This window comes from Hyaena hyaena, unplaced genomic scaffold (assembly GCF_003009895.1).
Source record: "Hyaena hyaena isolate Hyena2069 unplaced genomic scaffold, ASM300989v1 scaffold_1712, whole genome shotgun sequence".
NCBI classification, from domain to species: domain Eukaryota; kingdom Metazoa; phylum Chordata; class Mammalia; order Carnivora; family Hyaenidae; genus Hyaena; species Hyaena hyaena.
Genome location: NW_024082340.1, coordinates 50390 through 65995, shown reverse-complemented (window position 1 = coordinate 65995; position 15606 = coordinate 50390). Strand labels below are relative to the sequence as shown.

Genomic DNA, 15606 nt, shown 5'->3' with positions numbered 1-15606 from the left:
GAACTGGAAAAGAAGACGTCAGACTTTCACTACTCACAACATGATACTTTACACAGAAAATCCAACAGACTCCACCCGAAGCCTATTAGAACTGATCCAAGAATTCAGCAAAGTTACATGTTACAAAATCAACGTATAGAAATCGGTTGCATTTTTATACACCAACAATGAAGCAACAGAAAGAGAAATCAAGAAACTGATCCCATTCACAATTGCACAAAAAACCGTAAAATACCTAGGAATAAACCTAACCTAGGATATAAGAGATCTGTATAATGAAAACTATCGAAAACTTATGAAGGAAGTTGAAGAAGACACAAAGAAATGGAAAAACATTCCATGATCATGGGTCGGAAGAATAAATATAGTTAAAATGTCATTACTACCCAAAGCAATCTACACATTCAATGCAATCCCAATCAAAATTGCACCAGCATTTCTCTCAAAACTAAAACAAACTATTCTAAAATTTGTATGGAACCACACAAGACCCCGAATAGCCAAAGTAATATTGAAGAAGAAAACCAAAACGGGAGGTATCACCAACCCAGACTTTAGCCTCTACTACAAAGGTGTCATCAAGGCAGTAATATATTGGCACAAAAACAGACACATAGACCAATGGAACAGAACTGAGAACTCAGAAGTGGACCCAAAAGTATACAGCCAACTAATCTTTGACAAAGCAGGAAAGAATATCCAGTGGAAAAAAGACAGCCTCTTTAACAGATGGTGCTGGGAGAACTGAACAACATGCAGAAGAATGAAACTAGATCATTTTCTCACATCATACACAAAAATAAACTCAAAATGGATAAAGGACCTGAACATGAGACAGGAAACCATCAACACCCTAGAGGAGTATGCAGGAAACAACCTCCTCGACCTCCACCGCAGCAATTTCTTACTTGACACATCCCCAAAAGCAAAAGAGTCAAGCGCAAAAATAAACTGTTGGGACCTCATCAAGATGAAAAGCTTCTGCATGGCAAAGGAAAGAATCCATAAAACTAATAGGCAACCAACGGAATGGGAAAAGATATTTGCAAATGACATATCAGATAAAGGGTTAATATCCAGAATCTATAAGGAACTCCCCAAACTCAACACCCGAAAAACAAACAACCCAGTGAAGAAATGGGCAGAAGATATGAGCAGACACTTCTCCAAAGAGAACATCCAGATGGCCAACAGACACATGAAACGATGCTCAGCATCCCTCCTCATCAGGGAAATACATATCAAAACCACACTGAGATACCACCTCATGCCAGTCAGAGTGGCTAAAATGAGCAAATCAGAGGACTCTAGATGCTGGCGAGGATGTGGAGAAACGGGCACCCTACTACACTGTTCGTGGGAATGTAAGCTGGTTCAACTGTTTTTTTGTTCAATCAGAAATACTAATTTTAAACTCAATAAAATTTTGCATATTCATCTTACATACCCTCTCGTTTGCAAAACACTACTGACCATTCCTTCCTTTGGGGAACTATCTCCTCTTGATTTCTAGAATATGAATCTACCCCCATTCCTTTAACCTCTCTGGCCACTGTGCAATCTTCTTCACCTATTGTTTTATTCAAATACTGGAAGACTCAGGAGTTTCTTCTTTAGCCCTCTATTTTGTTCTCATTCTATATAGTCTCAGAAAGGTATCCATAGCCACCATAATAAAATTACCTCCACGATTACTCTCAAAATTTGTCACATCCAGATCTCTTTGACAAGTTCTACCCATATATACAAGTGTTTATTAGACATTTTTTCATGTCTCACTGATAGCTTAAACCCCACATATCCCAGGTTGAACCAGCATTTTCTCTATCTTCTCCGACCCTCAAATTTGCTCCTCCCCATCTTAGTTAACAGTATCACTATACCCAGCTGCCTAAACCCGATACCTGGGGACTTTCTGTACTCTTTATTTCTTCTTATCCTGTGCATCAAACCACTTATAACTCATGTCAACTTTACCTCTTAAATAGCTCTGTAATCACTGCCATACCCTTAGTTGAGGTCATCATCCCTTGTCTCCAATATTACCATTAAACCCTCTAATGTTCCATCCAAACCAAATGTCTTCCTACTTCCAAACTTGTCCATTCCCAATCCACCTCCAAACTACAGCTTTTCCAAAGAAGACAAGTCATTTAATATCTTTTGCCCTAAAGTACCCTTTCATTCATCCACCGAGTCAACTTCTACCTACAAATCCTTCAATACTCAACTATAAATTCTTTAGAAAGTGTCCCCTGACCTCACTAGATTGAGAGTGGTTCTTCACCTCTGGGCTCCCATATAATTCTGCATATACCCCTATGACAGCACTCATCACACCTTATGTGAATAGTTGGTTACCTGTTTTCTCCTTTAAATCATGATTTCCTGGAGGGCAAAGACTATATCCCTTGCTCATGGTTGTAGCCCCAGTGCCCTATACAATGTCTGCCAAATGGCAGATATGCAATAAACGTTTGCTAAAAGACTGCTGAGGATGATGGTGGCATACTCTTTTTGTAAATGCAGAGCTGTGTTAGGTGGTGGTAAACTCTAAAAAACATTAGTGTAATATGATTTTACTACTTTTGTATGTATCACAATACTCTAAGTCAATAATCTATAAGAATTCATTTAAAAATAGTTTTCTAACGGTTTTATTTAAATAAATTTACTCTAGCTATTCATCAATGCAATAGAGTAAAACTGCACAAAGGGTCCTAAATAAGTAAAATTCATCTGTTCGTATTGTGAAAAGCAGAGCTAGTACGATGAAGGAGAAAGAGATGAATGAAAACCCTGGGGTTGTCCTATCAGTTCTGTCAATAATTAGCTAGAGCATAAGTGGACTGCTGAAGAAGCATTCAAAAACAGAAGTGACGGGGCGCCTGGGTGGCTCAGTCGGTTAAGTGTCCAACTTCGGCTCAGGTCATGATCTCACGGTTCGTGGGTTCCAGCCCCGCGTTGGGCTCTGTATTGACAGCCAGCTCAGAGCCTGGAGCCTGTTTCAGATTCTGTGTCTCCCTCTTTCACTGACCTTCCCCTGTTCACGCTCACTCGCTCGCGCTCTCTCTCTCTCTCTCTCTCAGAAATAAATAAAACATTTAAAAAAAAAAAAAAAAGAAATGAGGGTAGCCTACCAACATGAGTTGTACAGACAGTCCCCACAAAACTGATGTGTTTTATTACACAAAAGATGGTGTTTTATTACAGAACCATAAGCTAAAACTGTAATGGCAAAATTTAAACCACTTTACAATTCACAAACTACTTTCACAATGTAGTGTTTCACTTGATCCTTCCCAGAACTATGGGAGATAAATAAGGTTAAATCTTTGTCAAATGCCCATTTTACAAAAACACCGAGACTGAGTTAAGTAGCTAAGACAAAGTGATACTCTCCTGTTTCAAAACCTTTCATCAACTTTCAAAGCATTTCAAAATCATGTCATGATACAAGAATGCTTTGTGGCAAATCCTGACACTTTCCTCATGACAGGCAGTGCATATTTTTATCACCTCTCTCCTATATTACTTCAATATCCTCCTAACTTGATATCTCCAATCCCTACCTATTTTCAATCTATCTTTCAAACTGCAGCCAGAATAATATTCCAAAAACAAATCTGATGATATCATTCCCTATTTAAAATTATTTTCTAGGCCAGCCATATCCAGCAGAACTTTCAATAATAACAGAAATGTTCTATATCTGTGTGGTCAAATACAATAGCCACTTACTCATATGTGGCTATTGGGCACTTGAAATAGGTCTAGTGTGACTAAGCTGCTAAGTTTTTTATCTTCTTTAATTTTAATTAATTTTAATGGAATTTGAAATAGCCATATGTAGCTAATGTCTACTGTACTGGGCAGTACAGCTCTAAGCAATAGAAAGCCTTTATTTTTTGGATACTGGTGAAAACCAATGAATAAAATAGGAACAGGAAGAAGTGAAATGTTAAAGTATTTTGTAAACTATAAACATGAAAATTGTAACTATAGGTTTATACCAAAGTGTTAGAGAATAGCTGCTTTTTTCTATTCTTTCTTCTTCGTTTTCCCCATATTTCCTAATCTTTTAGTACTGTTTTGGTAATTTTTTTTAAATACAAAACTTAATTTTCATAAAAGAAACAGGAGTATAGCTCTTTATTAGGCAGCACCCAATACACAAAATACCTATGTTACATACTAATTGAAGAAACCGCTGAAATGAAGAGGAAATACTGGGACTTAATCTTAAAATCCTTCCCCAATTCCCTAGTAAAGTGATATCAAAAATTAGCTAAATTGAAAAGCTATAGAATACTTCCAGGAAAGCTTCTTTAAAATATTAAAGATCTTTGGGGCACCTAGGTGGCTCAGTTGGTTAAGCCTCCGACTAGGGCTCAAGATTTGGGAGTTCAAGCCCCACACTGTGCTCCATGCTGACAGCTCAGAGCTTGGAGCCTGCTTCGGATTCTGAGTCTCCCTCTCTCTCTGCCCCTCCCCCTTCTTGCACCCTATCTCTGTCTCTCTCTCTCTCAAAAATAAATATTAAAAAGAACTAAAAATAAATGAATAAATAAATGTTAAAGATCTTTTTACATTACACAAAATAACCACTGAGTCATATACAAGGATGTAGACAAAACTAGAGTTGAACAAATGAACAAGTTAATACAACCTATTAAAAAGGTCAGATCACTGGGGCACCTAGGTGGTTCAGTCAGTTAAGTGTCTGACTTCCTCTCAGGTCATGATCCCACGGTTTGTGAGTTCAAGCCTCACATCAGGCTCTGTGCTGACAGCTCAGCTTGCTTCAGATTCTGTGTCTCCCTCTCTCTCAGCCCCTCCTATGCTCGCACTCTTGTCTCTCTGTCTCTCTCTCAAAAATAAACATTAAAACAAAAAAGTCAGATCACCAATTGAAAAGCTTACACATGAAATTTTTCTCAGAAAAACAAGCATATCAACAATGCTGAAGTATCTATAATAACTAGTGAAAGGTTCATTACTGTCCTTTAGTTTCCCAACCCATCCCCTCTTCAGGGCTACATTTAAGTATATACTTCCAGTTTTCTATGTATTTGCACACACACACAGTTATGGACTGAATTGTGTGTCTTGCAAAATTTCCTATTGAAGTCCTAACCCCAAGTAACTTCAAATGTGACTCTACATGCTGACAGGGCCTTTAAAGAGGTAATTAATGTTAAATGAGGTCATTAGAGTAGGCCCTAATCTAATATGACTGGTGTACTTACAAGAAGAGATTAAGGACACAGACATACAGAGCGGAAAAGACCTTGTGAAGGCAGAGAAGACAGAGGTCACTGAAGAAATCAACCCTACCAACATCCTGATCTCAGACTTAGAGCTTCCAGAACTGTGAGAAAATATATTTCTGAGGCACCTGGATGGCTCAGTCGGTTAAACGTCCGACTTTGGCTCAGGTCATAATCTCACAGTTCGTGGGTTCGAGCCCTGCATCCGGCTCTGTGCTGACAGCTAGCTCAGAGCCTGGAGCCTGTTTCAGATTCCGTGTCTCCCACTCTCTCTGACCCTCCCCTGTTTATGCTGTCTCTCTCTCTCTCTCTCTCAGAAATAAATAAAACATTTAAAAATTTTTTAAAAAGAAAGAAAGAAAATAAATTTCTGCTATTTAAGCCACCCAGTTTGTAGTACTTTATTATGGCAGTCCTAGAACACGAACACACACACACACACACAGAGCTGTTAAGTCAATAAAGTTAAGAACAGTTGAAGAAAAAGTTAATACTTTACAAATATTCACACACTTAGTAACCTTATTTCATAAAAATATAAATACTTTAGGGGTGTCTGGGTGACTCAGTTGTTTAAGCGTTCGACTCTCAGTTTTGGCTCAGGTCATGATCTCACAGTTTCATGAGTTTGAGCCTCGCATCAGGCTCTGTGCTGACACTGAGGAGCCTGCTTAGGATTCTCTCTCTCCCTCTCTGCCACTCCCCTGCTCATGCTGTCTCTGTCTCTCAAAATGTGAAAATATTACAAGTCATAATACAAGTTACTCAAGATCAATAAAAATAATTTGATGAGTAACCCAAAATAGAACCATCAACTTCTCTTTTTTATTGCATGATATTGGTTTAAAAACCTGCTTTCCCAAAACATCAGGATCTGAGAAACTACATCTATAGGATACAGTTTCTCCACTCTAACATCTTTCCCGTCTGGATGTGGTAAAGAAAACTTAACTGGAGAACTAACAAATAAGCCAAAATATAACCTGCAGTTAAAATCTCTACAAAGAGTAATTTTTATATATCTTATTCCTCAAAGAACTCCAGATTGTAAGTCATAGAAAATGACTTGGCAAAAAATGTTCACTAATAAAGTAACTCAAAAATTTTAGAACAAAAAAGCATTGTGCTTTGGTTATCAAACTAAAACCTGACATTCAGTGATGCTACCTTAACACAGTACCACCTAGTGACAAAAATACAATGGACAATCTTAAGAGGTTATCCTCAACCTTAATGACTCCACAGTCCAATTATGACTGTGCTAAAATATACATTCTATGTAGAAAGTGAGCCATTGATTCCAAATGTATAGGACCAAAGCAAATACTTATTTTTATCTTAAGATTTCTTTTGATTTCATTATACAGTTTAATCATTCATTTCACAAATATTTTCTGAGGGCCTACCACATGTAAGAGACCATTCACAGCTCTGTAGAAGATAAAAACAATGACTGGAATGTGTCTGCCTTTTAGGCATCTAAAATCTTCTCTCTTCAACAAGACACACATGATAACTACTTGTAGGGAAGATGCTATAGTTCAGAGGAGGAAGCAATCAATGTCTTTCAAGCTTATAAAAATAGTTCTATAGAATAAATTGGCCCTTGAGCTAAGATTTGAAAAAGGAGGAGGAGTTAGAGAGAGGACATTTCACAGAGTATGATATAACTGAAGGAAAAAAAACAGAAAGCCTAAGGTCCAAGGAACAGGGAGCAATCCAGGGTGATTGGAGAAGCAGGGTATTTGTAAGAAAATATTTAACAATGGCTAGCAAGCTAGTTATGCGGGGAATCCTCTAAGACCCTGAACACTAGGCTAAGGTGTAGAGACCACTTAAGTCTATAAGCGAAGAAGTGACACTTAACCAGAGTTGTTCTTTAGGAAAAATAATCTTGATGTGTTGCGTGGGATGGACTGGAAGGGTAAATACTTGGAGGCAGTGAGAAAAGTCATGCATTATGTTACAATGGCCTAAAACTACAATAGAAGTTGAGGGACTGAAAAAGACAGAAAAGGTCATTGTTACTGCAATGATATGTTCAGGTACCTCACAGAGTTATTGTGAAGATCAAATGACCTAATAATATAAAAGACTTGAAAAGTATGTTTACTCACTAGTGGCAAACCCTACAAGGGTGTCAAGAACTTTAGGAAGACAAATTTTAGAAAAGGAAGAAGAAAACCAAAACAACAAAAATGTCACCTTTTGTAGACAGTTAAATATATACCTATTAAAATTACTAAAATATTAAATAATTAAAGCACCTAATTTTGGTAAAGATTGAGCACCAAGAAAAATAATGCTTATAAATAAAAAGAAACAATTTAACATTATCTCAGCATTGTAAAAATTATGTACATATACAACTATGTACATATGTACAACTAGAATTCAAGAGGAAATTGGAAAATCACTTAAGAGGTAAAGACTGTGGGTTATTTTTCTCATATTTTTATTAGAGGCAGTTTTGTACAATTAAAAAAGGAAAACATATAAATAAAGAGGGAAAACTAGAAGGATCACATACAGAACAGGCAATTCCACCTCTATTTTAAACTATCTTACAACATGAGAAGGAACATACTCCTTTTTGAAAAACCTAACTTTCAGATCAACACTGAGAATCAACATGTTACTATTTTTTTCATTTAATCAAATTTTGATACAAGCAAACTAAGTTTCCATTCCACTTCTATCCCCTGCTGCCCAGTGATAAGTGCCCTTTATTCTGCCACTGGCTACTCAGGAACTCCATTAGAGATGATCCCCAGCCTGCAATATTATATTTATCAGGGTTCTATGAACCACCCCAAAATGGTATGAAAAATGAAGCATGTGTGTATGCCCATTTTTCCAGGGAGAAGCTTCATGGCTTTTATCAGATTCTTGAAAGGCCTATTATTCTAAAAGAAAATTTAGAAATAATATTATGGACTTTTCTTCCCCCTCATCTTAATTTTAATAACCAATTCAATAAACTATGTCAATGGCTTATATAATGTTATTTACTCGACTATTTCCAATGAGGGGGTCTTCTGAATTTCTCTTCTCAATCCCCAATGCCACTTTCAGACTAAGACCTTTATATTTCTGCTCTTTATCATTTATAGCCCAGGTAAGCTTCATCTTTATTTACAACTTAGACAAGCACTGCTGCTACTCTCCACCACCGACTTGGAACCTATTTCTACCTTCATTATTTTAGAACCCTAGCTTTCTCTTCCTCCACTCTAATTTCATCTCCCCAACACTAAGCAAATACTAAACTCATCATCAATCTCATTTTTTCCATTCCTCTTCTTAGGTCAACAAATGATAAGGGCAGAACAATATAAATCTGCCCCCATTAAAACCTTATGGGAATTTAAATGTAGCCTATGTTGCTCCTAGAAAAATACTACCAGTAATAAACTAGGCTCACAAAGTAGAAATTCTATTATACAAAGTCCCCGCAGATCAGAGTTAGGAAACTACAGAATAAGAAGAAACTTTAGAGATCAAGTAGTTGAATCTTTACAGAAACTAAAGTCCAAAGGGCTAAGTAATCTGTCGAAGATAATTAAGAGTAGAAATAGAGCTAAGGTAGTCAGATGTCGTAGTGACAATATTCATTCCATTACACCATGCTATGTCCTTTGTACACCAGTTGTTTATCCTCTTTAATATTTATAAATCAAAATCCTTCTAATTATCTGTATTTTCTCTAGTAAGATTTACTTACTACTACACTACTGCTTCAAGACCCCTTCACAGTTTGCAATACCATTCCTTCCTGGCTTGTTGGGTGAGAATGATACAGGGTACAAGATTTGAAAGATTAAAATCAAGATAGACTACACTTCTAAGTAAGTATCCTGTCATTCTCTCATATGAAGAACTGAATTGGTTTGATATGTCCTGCTCTTCTCAAAACCAAGCTACTGCTTTTTCATAACGTATATTTGCCTAATGATTGCAAATTACTATTTAATGATTGTTCAATTGTCTCCTAACATCAAAGCCAAGACAACAATCCAACTTTTCTAACTGTTCATTTACCAATGTTCTTTCTGCCAAATCACCCCTTTTAAAGTGAGTTGTGATGCTGAATGATATAAATCTAAATCTGTTCTATCTTTAAGAAGATATGTATTTAAATTAAAATTAATGGTTATTTGTTCTGCCTCTTAGGTCTTTTAAAAAGTCTTTCTTGCTCTCCCAATAAAAAGATTACTGATTTAAGAAATTATTTTTATGTGCACATTAAATCCCTCTTCCTGCAACTGAAGTCTATGTCTCAAATGAACTAATGATCCAGATAAGTTCAGGTATTACTGAACTATTAGAAAGATAGCTTTTTAATTAAAAAAAAATTATCCTTCAGGTACTTTAAATATCACTGAATCACCTCTCACCCTCTTAACTTCCATGCCAAATCCACTTTAAAACACCCTTAACTTAAAAAAAAAAAACACCCTTAACTTTTTCCTGCTGTTTTTAATTTTCTTACTACATTTCATATCTTCTCAGTAATCACTGCCATCTCTTGATATGCATCTTATAATGTAAAACCTGTATCTTAAAACCAGGATCTCTAAAAAGCAAAGTAGAATTATTTCATTAGTGTTATTATATTCCACTTTAGTTAATATCAAGGCCAGAAATAAAGTCTCTTAGCAGCAGCCAGTCGGCAGTGGGAGTGCAGGAAGGGGGAATTCACTACAGGGAGATATTAAAGTTCTCATCCTTTTCCCATGATATAAACAAATGAAATGTGAACCAGCAAATGAAACCAAAACAGTACCTGTCCAAAAGAACTACTAAATAGAGCATACAAGAATACACTAAAATAAAAGGTGTGCCAGACCTAAATGTGAATATCTTCTATAAACCAAAGACAAAGGACAGACCACTTTGGTGCATATAGTAAGCCAACGGACATGAGCTGGTCAAAAACAAATGAAGAGAATTCCACTTCTGGCATGACAACATAAGGATCTCCTTAGACCCACTCCCCAGAAAAACTGGTAAAAATTTAAAAAGGACAGCCATTTATAGTCCCTAGAAATGGGCCTGGGGTCATGTAGCAAATGAAGTAACATTTACTCAAGAAAAGCAACTAGAGCTCATTAAGAATAGCAAATAGTTGGAGCCTGCTTAAGATTCTCTCTCTCCCTCTGCCCCTCTCCCCTATTTGCACTCTAAAATTTAAAAAAAGTGAATTAAATTAATCATTGTTAATTATAAGTGTGCTGATTGAGCTTAAAAAATAAAAAAATAAAAACCACTGAATTGCACACTTTAAATAGGTGAATTATATCTTATGTGGATAAATCTCAAAAAAGATATTTTTTAAGAAACAAATGAAGAAAAGTATACAATCAGGGTCAGGATCAAGAATTAATTCTTTAAACTTAGATAAAAAGTGTTGTGGACCAACTGTATGATACCTCATACCATATAAATATTGATGAAAAAAATTCTATCACTCAAAATTCATGTCTTTTTTTTTTTTTTTTTTTTTTTTTAAGGGGAGAGAAAGGGAGAGCACAAGTGAGGGAGAGGGGCAGAGGGAGCTCAGGACTGAGCCCAATGCTGGGCTCGATCCCACAATCCTCAGACCATGACCTGGGCCAAAATGAGTCAGATGCTCAACTGACTCAGGTACTCATCAGGCGCCCCAAAACTCATGTCTTTTTAATATTAACTAATATAGTAGAGAAGCAACTGTATAATAAATCATTACAATTTAAATCTTAACATACTTACAATTTTAATAAAAAACTTTTATGTTTAAGGTGTTTCCCTCTATTAACAGAGCTCTAGTATAAGTACCTTTATGATTCAACATTTATTGCTTAATGTCCACAACAGTCTTATTTACCTTTATATAAATACCTGACATAGAGAAGAAAATAAATGAATGAATGGTCTTAAAGGCTGTCATTTATCTATACTAGGATTTAGTTAACTCATCTTCAAAATTAGAAGGCTGGACATGATCTTCTCTAAAGCAGCACTGTCGGACAGAACTTCCTGCAATGATGGAAATGTCCCATATATACGTGCCTTTTTAGCTCTTGGAATGTGGCTAATACAACCAAGGAATTAAATTTTTAATTTAATTTAAATTTTAACAGCCACATGGAGCTGGTGACTATCATACTGCACGACATACATCCAGTGAATAATCCTGTGTGAAAAACACATTTTACAATGCATCCCAGTAATCACATACATGTGGCAATGTACATATACACATAAAACAGTATATAAAACAATATTTCCCTTAATATGTATAAAGCACTGACATTTTCTTTCTTATTCTACTGAATTTCATATTAAAAAAGGGCTGATCCAACCTATTAACATGTTTCATAACACTGCACAAAAATTCCTTTCAGCTCTAAAATATTATGCTATTTACTAATGATTGTCCTAAAAGTATAACAGTCTTATAACCATTCCTTAATCTCCATGTTAAATCTACATTTTTTAAAAAATTATGGCAAGAGTTGCATGCCTTTAAGAAGCAGAAAACAAAAGTAATACCTTTTTCTTGTTTTTTACACTTTGGAAATGGTAACCAAAGGGAATGGTAGGATGTACAGAAGACAGTGGAAGAAGAAAGTTGTGGGGACAGTGTTCATGAAAAGAGAGAAAGCTAATTATTTCCATCACTTCCCCTGAAACTCTAACTTCTCCTTCCCCCTCATCCTCCCAGCCAGCCAAAGTCCTACAAATTTTATCTTACCTTCATTAGGCTTATTAGAGGACTACAGAACAAGAAAGGCTCCCAAAAGATCATGTGTTACAAACTTTCAATTATAAAGTGTTGTAAAACCTTTAACAAAATGATCTGGATTTGCTTCTCTAGCCTGATCTGCTGTTTCTATCCTGAACTCCACAGTAGGCTAAACTACGTGCAGTTCTACAAAAGGTCCATGCTCTCTCTTACCTGTGGGCCTTTGCACACATTTCCCTCTTTAGCTAATTTCTCTTAATTTTTAAGGTCTTGGCTTAGTTATCAGTTATTCAAGGCATTTTTCCCACCTCAAAATTAGACCTGATGCCCTTCAATTATACTCTTTCAGTACACTGTATCCTTCTCATCATTGCACTACTGTATTATAACTGCCTGTTTACTTACATTTTTCTTTCTTAAATTTTAAACTCTTCAAGGACAGGGCCTGTATTTTATTCTGTTCAGTGCTTTAAAGGTGTTCAATAATCACTGGATGAACAAATGGATATAATTTCTCCAGCATTCCACATGGCTGTCATTCCCTATTCTTCCTCCTTAAAATGTTCTCCTCAGTTCTATCACCAGCATGAAATCCTCTCTATAATCTGGTCCTTAATTATCCCTATTTCCTCTAGATGGTTACTGCCCTTATTGTTTATACTATTCATTTGATATTTAACCTACCTACCTTGTTCAGGTATTCTTGTAACGCATAGATACACACTCGTTAACTAAACTGGTCTTAAAGGCATTTATGTATGTTTCTCTGGGTACCCTCATTATCTAGCATAGCGCTACGTACATTGTAGACATTAAATATCTGTTCACATGGAATCAATCATTTACGACGATGCTTCTCAAAACTAACCTTCAGTGATACTGATGAACAAGTAGTGGCAGTTAAACTTTTTGTCAATATATAGAAAATAGAAAGATATACCAAAGTACAAGTATAAATTTTTTTTTCGAAACTGCCAAGAGAGAATTCTGGACACAAATTAAGAGGCACTATAAGAAAAACTACATTCATTAATTAAAGATAAGTAGCCTTATGGCTTCCAAAGCGACCTGTGTACACAGAAGAATACTATTTTCAGATCAAAGGACAATCGTGTTTACATACGAATTTAGGGCGGTCTGTGTTTTGGAGAGAAAGATAGGTATGGTTTTTGGCCTATCAAGAAGCACCGTCAGCAGAGTCAACTGGTGCCAACTCAATTAGCCTCTTGTTTACAGGTAGTTCTGCTGTCATTTTACAATGCTCCCCAACTGCTATTTCCAAGTGAGTAAAATCCGAACCATAGCCATATTAGTCCCAAATTCCATTACTGACTTTGGAAAAGTAGCCAGTTTTCCTTGCATTTGGAAAGGTAATCAACCTGGGGATCCCGTCTACTCAATCTCTTAGACTCCAAAGGGAGGGGGAGGGGGCATGTAAATCCTTTGAGAATAACTAGTGCTCCAGGTGCCCTCTGCCTGGAACCTTCCGTCCCATTCCCCTGTGCTGTACCACAAAGGTTTTCTTCACCCCTTCCTCCAATTACTAACCCTAATTTCCTATACTTACTGACGTTCCGAGTTTAGCCCTGACAACCTTTCTTCTCGGTGTTCTCTCTGACCTGAAGGCGTGAGGGCAAACTTTTCTATAGGTCTCTTTGTCCTTCACCCTACTCTTCCACGTGAATGGCACCTCACCTGGGAAATTAGAGCAGCTCCCGAGGCGCCGAGCTGACGTGATCTCCGTTGAGGACCTGCACCACCGACAGAGACTAGAGGCCGGATCCGAATCGCAACGTGGCGACGCTTTTCAAAAGCAGTCGCTGCGGCTGCCCAGCGTGAAGAAGGTATCAGGAGAAGCGCCATCTTGAGCGAGGGAAGAGGAACCTAGAGAAGAGGATTGTGGGACGCTGGCGGACTTCACTCCTCTACTCCTCCACTCCTCGTCTCTCCCCTCCCCCTCATCTTTTCAGTGTCCGAGACCGGAAATAGCCTCTCTCTGAGAAGTCAGATACTTGGGCTTAACCGCTGTATTTTCTAGGGGCCTTTGAGTGTTTTACACAACCGAGAAATGTAGAATAACGTCTTTCTCTCTTTTCTTAGATTTGCCACATAAAATACAGGATGCTCAATTAAATTTGATTTTGTGATAAACGAGTTATTTTTTAGTATGTCTCAAATACTGCATTTGCTAAATCTGCCAACCCCTATCTGGTCCAGTCATTCCACTTTTCTCTTACAGCCTCCAACTCAGCGCAACGCCTCACTCCGCTTTCCCTCTGTGTATTTTTGTCTTCACTCTCCTGTGCACTAAAGCTTAGGGTAAACTACAGATACTAATTTCCCCCGGGGTGAAGACTTAATGAACCTTGAGATTCACTGGGTTTCGGGTTTATTGTTCACTTTCTTGCAGTGTTTGGGGCAATTTTCCTTTGATCTTTCGCTCTTGGGACACACACACACACACACACACACACACGTCTTTACTCTGCTAATGTGCATCGCTGTCTAGCTTTTCCTTTTGGCTTCTGCAGCATCCCTAATGATTGCAAAACAGCTAGATTGGCTAATGGCTGGTAAAGTGAAAATGTATGGAGGAAAAAGTCCACGTTTAAAGGCAGGTTTATATTCTTTTTTCCCCACTATCATCAAATAATATGATATCGAAATAAATATGTTACAGTTTTCTGGAAAATTTTCATTTCCGAGTGTCAGCATTGCCTAATACCCTGTAGACAGTGAAGCAGTTGCAATTTTATATTCATTACTGCATTCTCAAAGTTTTTACTCAAGACAGGTAAATAATTATGAACTCCTTATATAGAGGCACGATGGACTAACCCGATAAGTCTGATGAAGACAAAAGAAATGCATGACCCATGCAGTTACTTTGTTTCAAGATTCATGCTACACTCAGGTTTCCAGAGAAAAGGATGCTTGAGCAGAATTATTTAAAGAATAAACTTTCCAACTGAAGAGGCTCAACGGAGTTCCATGTAAAAGAAATGGCATGTATGAAAGCAAGGAGGTATAAGAAAACATTTCCATGTTCAAGATTCTAGGGATCATATGGCAGAGTAGTAGGAGAAGAGCTTGGATAAGAGAGGCCTGATGGGGAAGGACCTCATATTTCAGTCTAAGAAGTTAATGCTTGATACTATACCCAGTGGAGGGTTTTAATCAGAGAGTAACAAGATCAGATTTGTACATATATTATACCATTCTGGCTTAAATGGAAAGATTGGACTGAAAGTAGTTCAGATTGGAGTAATGAAGCTAAGGCAATAGTTAGTTCAGTTATAAAATAAAGGCCTGAACATGGCAGTAACAGTGGCAATAGATCAATTCCAGAGATATTATGAGATAGCATTGACAGGACTTACTAATTGTATGTTTCTGGCTTATTCTTTTCTTGTTGACAGAAGAGTAATGGTCTCTTTTATTAATGCCTATGTCAAAATCAGTAAATATTTATTCAGCATAGATTCTGGGTTAGAGAGCAACACTCTACACTAGATAAACCCTAGACTCTTTCAGCAATTTCTATTAGGGCTGAATATTGCCACTGAATCTTTCTACCCAGGTAAAGCGTTGTCCAATAATGCTCTAATT

The 15606-nt window shown here is 37.0% G+C and overlaps 1 protein-coding gene across 4 annotated transcripts in view; it reads right to left on the bottom strand.

Annotated features, from left to right (window-relative positions):
- Window positions 1-13872, bottom strand: part of ABCB7 (ATP binding cassette subfamily B member 7) — a 158108-nt gene extending 144236 nt beyond the window's left edge. For all 4 annotated transcript variants that reach the window (XM_039224678.1, XM_039224680.1, XM_039224679.1 and 1 more), the window contains exon 1: window positions 13693-13872. In XM_039224678.1, coding sequence (XP_039080609.1) covers window positions 13693-13860 — 168 coding nt within the window. In that variant the 5' untranslated portion in view covers window positions 13861-13872. The remainder of the gene's footprint in view (window positions 1-13692) is intronic.
- Window positions 13873-15606: the final 1734 nt, after the last annotated feature.